Source organism: Cupressus sempervirens, chromosome 4 (genome assembly GCF_028749045.1).
Source record: "Cupressus sempervirens isolate cs-2001-9-10 chromosome 4, ASM2874904v1, whole genome shotgun sequence".
Taxonomy (NCBI): Eukaryota; Viridiplantae; Streptophyta; class Pinopsida; order Cupressales; family Cupressaceae; genus Cupressus; species Cupressus sempervirens.
This window is the reverse complement of record NC_143121.1, coordinates 164174556-164179162: the sequence shown is the minus strand read 5'-3', so window position 1 is coordinate 164179162 and position 4607 is coordinate 164174556. Positions and strand designations below refer to the sequence as shown.

General features: G+C 36.9%; 1 protein-coding gene across 1 annotated transcript; it reads right to left on the bottom strand.

The window, feature by feature from the left end:
* Positions 1-622: 622 nt before the first annotated feature.
* LOC149560506 (disease resistance response protein 206-like) lies at positions 623-1201 on the bottom strand. The gene has a single exon (XM_089823611.1). It carries the CDS (start codon positions 1199-1201, stop codon positions 623-625), a length of 579 nt encoding a protein of 192 aa, XP_089679737.1.
* Positions 1202-4607: the final 3406 nt, after the last annotated feature.

Here is a 4607-nt window from a genome sequence, read left to right as displayed (position 1 = left end):
TCAATTATTGATTATTATATTATTATAAATCACTTATTAATGATAAAAAAACACTACTTAAATATAAATGATCAAATTACTTAACAAAGTTATCAAATTACATTGCTGTATTTTTGTCAACATATAGCTCTATTTAGAAATAATTTCAAAATTACATTGGGAAAAATATAGATTATATCCTTTAAATCTTGTAGTTGAAGTGGCATAGTGTAAACTATTTCTCTCTACATTTGATCATATCTAGATATTGAGATTTGAAAGGCATAAACCCAGTTTTTATAAAACAGATACACATAAGTTGAATGACATTCCGAGTGGATGATATAAACATCTACGTGGAAATTAAACAATTCTTAAGAAAACCAACTACATTGTAAATATTTATCTCCATCAACATTTCTATAACACCGTATCTTCCATTAGGATTATTAGATTGTTGTTAATGTTCGAGAACAATTAGGCCGGAATAGTCTGCAAGGTCCTTCGGCTAGAACCCGGAGCCATGCTAAAGGTATGCGTGAACATTCTCGATCAAAGCCAAAGACAAGCTAACTTGAAACCCAAAATTATTTGGTAAAACCAAACAAAGCATAAACGTGCAAATACATGAAAAGAAAACGTTTCAGTAACATTCGTAGAGAGTGATATTCACTCGCAGGCGAAAATAGACGTCTCCCTCAACTGAATCTGTAGAAAGGGTTACGATTCCTCTGGCCATCAAGAAATCACCGGTCCCTCCAACCACAGAAATATCTCTCTGCTTCAGCCCTGGATCTGCCCCTGCGAATGTTATCGTCCCTTTGTAGTCTGTGCTGTTCAACACAAATGTGAAGCCCAGCCATGCGCTGAAGAAATTCTTCATGTCATACAGATAAAATCCCTGCGCTCTTCCCATCGCTGGGGAGTAGAGATTGTTGTCCACCGTAATTGGGTCGTCAAACACGGCCAAATCTCCAAAATGATTATTACTCGTCAAAATGGTGAGATTAGCTCCTTCAGGAGCCGCTATCAAAGCAGAGGTTGCATTCTCAGCATTTTGGCCATTGTAGATTATATCATGAAAATACAACACCAAATTCCTACACTGCTGTAGAAGCGTTTTCTTCCAGACATGGCAATCTGCAGTTTTGATCTGCATAGTTGCACACATTAGAAGCCATACTAAACAGAAATGCCCAACTCCACTAGCTTTGATTGCCATCACTCACTAATAGTTCTCCTCCTTCACTGATGGAAAACTACACAATCTCAATGCATATCGGCTTCCATTTGCACTCTATTTATATTGTGCTAAGATTCAAACCAGTCAAAGGCTGGGTTGTTTCAATAATATATTTTCTGGTCGCCATGTGTGGGGCCATTTAATCTACCATGTTTCCTTGTTCCACCGGATTGCGTGGTGTTCAAGTAATTATGCTCAGCTTACGAATTGCAACAAGTCCATGGCTTCATTAAGAGCTTTCTTACTTCATTTCAAACAACGTAACATTTGATGTGTTCATACTTGAATATACGTTAAATACATATATTTGATGACCTTTATGATTTCAGTCGAGCATTATCTGACCGTATAGAGATGATAAGGACCGGACAGCCGCTCGTGGGTACGAAGTGGGTATTGTAATCAATCCGCTTTACGATGCACATATTTTGATTCCAGTAGAAGTCACTGTTTTTAACATAAATATCACAAAGTAAAACTTCATCGATGTAACGCAATCTCTAAGGAATCACAATAAAAAATAATATAACCAACTTGTTGCATTGCAAATTAGGTAAAACAAGAGGTTCGTAACATTGCAGCTATTTTCCTATGCAGAGAGCGCTCTATAGTGATATTATGCGAGTTGCAAAAATAATGAATAGCAGCAGTGGACATGACACGACATGCAAACATTTAATAGAGTATGTTATTTGCATTTCTTTCTCTCTCTATTTATCTCTCAGTTTTTCTCTTATTTGATTCCTTGGGTGTTCCTTATATTTTACTCTTGATTTTTGATGCATTGGAAAGCAGCTAAGGGAAAAGGGCGCTGACCGCATCATACAACTGGATGAAAGTAAGTCTAGTTATATTTGAAAGGATTTAAATCAGAGAAATAAAAGTAGACACAATATAAAATGCACAACATCAGATTTATCGTGATTCACCATAATAGTGGCTACGTCCAGACTGCAGAATATTGGATTAATATATAAAAGATGATTACAAATGAACAGGAGCAGCAAATAAATAGGCTCCAATAATATTACATACCAAAAGTCTCATGAAAGCAATAGACACGCTTATTGGAGGGAAAGATGAAGTGACCGTTGGCCTTCACCATATCAACAAACTCCCATCTGAAGGACAACCAATGCTGCAACTGATCACCTAATACCCTGCTCAAAGAATGATCTATCTTTCTTCACAAGCCCAAGAGAAGTTCTAGCAAATTCAAACTTCTCTTTGGCGACAACCTTCATGAATATATCAGCCGGATTGATCTTGGTGTCAATCTTGATGACTTTCAGTTTGCCCTCTTCCACTGCATGAAGAACAAAGTGAGCATGTGTGTCAATGTGTTTGGAGCGACGTCGTGATGAGTGACTATGTGCCATGAAGATCACACTACGGCTATCACAAAATAAATTATATTCATTTTGATTAACTTTCAAGTCACCAAGCAATTCCTGAAGACAAATCATTTCCCGTGCACCTTCGGAAACAGCTAAGTATTCAGCCTCAGCTGAAGAAAGAGCAATGCAATGTTGCAACCATGAAGCCAAACTAATCACAGCTCCAGAAAACATGAAGGTATAACCAGTGGTAGACCTTCGTTTATCCAAGTCTCCGATAAGATCATAATCAGTGTAACCTTGTAGTTGAACTTTGTATCCACCAAAACAGAAGACAATTTGAAGTGCCTTTTAGATATCTTAGTATCCATTTGACAGCTTCCCAATGAGCTTTTCCGGGATTGCTCATGAACCTACTCACAACTCCCACCGCATGAGCAATCTCGGGGCAAGTAGAAACCATAGCATACATAATGCTACTAATTGTTGATTTGTAAGGAATGTTCTCCATAAATTCCTTTTCTTCCTGTGTTTTTGGATATAATTTATAACTTAATCAAAAATGACTAGCAAGAGGAATAGGAGTTACTTTTGCATCAACTATGCCAAATCTTTCAACAACTTTGTCAATGTATTGTTTTTGAGACAAACTGATTTCCCTCTTTTTCCTATCCCTTGTGATCATCATGCCAAGAATCAATTTGGCCACCCCTAAGTCTTTCATTGCAAATTTGCTCATCAATTTCTCCTTCAAAAAATTAACTATTCATTTATTTGTGCCAGCTACTAACATGTCATCGACATAAAGAAGAAGAATGACAAACTCACCACTTGGTAGTTTCTTGAAGTAGACACATGGGTCTGATTCACATCTTGTGAAATTATGCTCAACCATGAAGCGATCAAATTTTACATACCACTATCTTGAGGCTTGTTTAAGGCCATACAAATTCTGATTTAATCTACAATAAAGATGTTCATGTCCCTTCTTTACGAACCCTGGAGGCTACTCCATGTACAATTCCTCTTCTACATCACCATATAGGAATGCGATTTTCACATCAAGTTGTTTTAACTCAAGATCCCAAGCTATTGCTAATCCAAAAATAGTTTGGATAGTTGTCATCTTGACAACAAGTGAGAAGATTTCATTGAAATCTATCCCTTTTTCTTGATCAAATCCCTTTACCACCAATCTAGCATTGAAGCATTTTTTTCCTTCATCTTCTTCTTTTAACTTGTATACCCACTTGTTCCTAAGTGGTCTTCGATTAGGTAGAAGAGAGACCAAATCCCAAGTTTGATTCTTGAGTAAAGAAACCATTTCTTCATGCATCGTAGTTTGTCATTTTTCACTATTTACATCTTTGAGTGGAGATTTACAAGTGGTTGGTTCGAAGAATTCAAAAATCAAAACTGAAGGCTCTACCTCTTTAGCAAATAACAACTCATAATCTGAAAATTTTGCTGGAAGTCATCTTTCTCTAATAGACTTTCTCAAACCTTGAGTATTTTCTTGTTCTCCTATATTTTGAATAGCAGTCCTTTTAGGATAGACATCACATTGATTTTTATAAGACGCTAAAATGGTCATATCACATAACTCATGAGGACTTCCTTTTGAGACAATGTATCATCTTTGTTGTGTATTGGAACTGTGAGATTTATTTCGAATATCATGATCTATGATGTCACTGCAATGAGAAAACACCTGATGACTATTTTTAAGTGTTCCTTCTCCCTACAATGCTAAATTTCCCTACAATGTATTTGAGTTGAGTGCCTCAAAGCCGGTATGTAATCTATGTTGATTTGAGACATCGTCATTTGGAGACTTGTTACCACTGCTTGGCATATAACCTGCACCATGAGAGCGAATTTGACTGCTTGGACAACCAGTTGTTGGGAGGTTTGCATCCAAATCACTAGGGAGATGCCATGAAATTGCCTCCTGTACATGAAACTGCTCTCGAGAATTGCCAAGGATCTAGTATGTGCTCCCACCATGATTAGTATACACACTGTCAAGGGGAAAGTATGGCACATGT

Coding starts and splice junctions, on each gene's coding strand:
- LOC149560506 (XM_089823611.1), bottom strand. CDS start 1,201: ATGGCAATCAAAGCTAGTGGAGTTGGGCATTTCTGTTTAGTATGGCTT.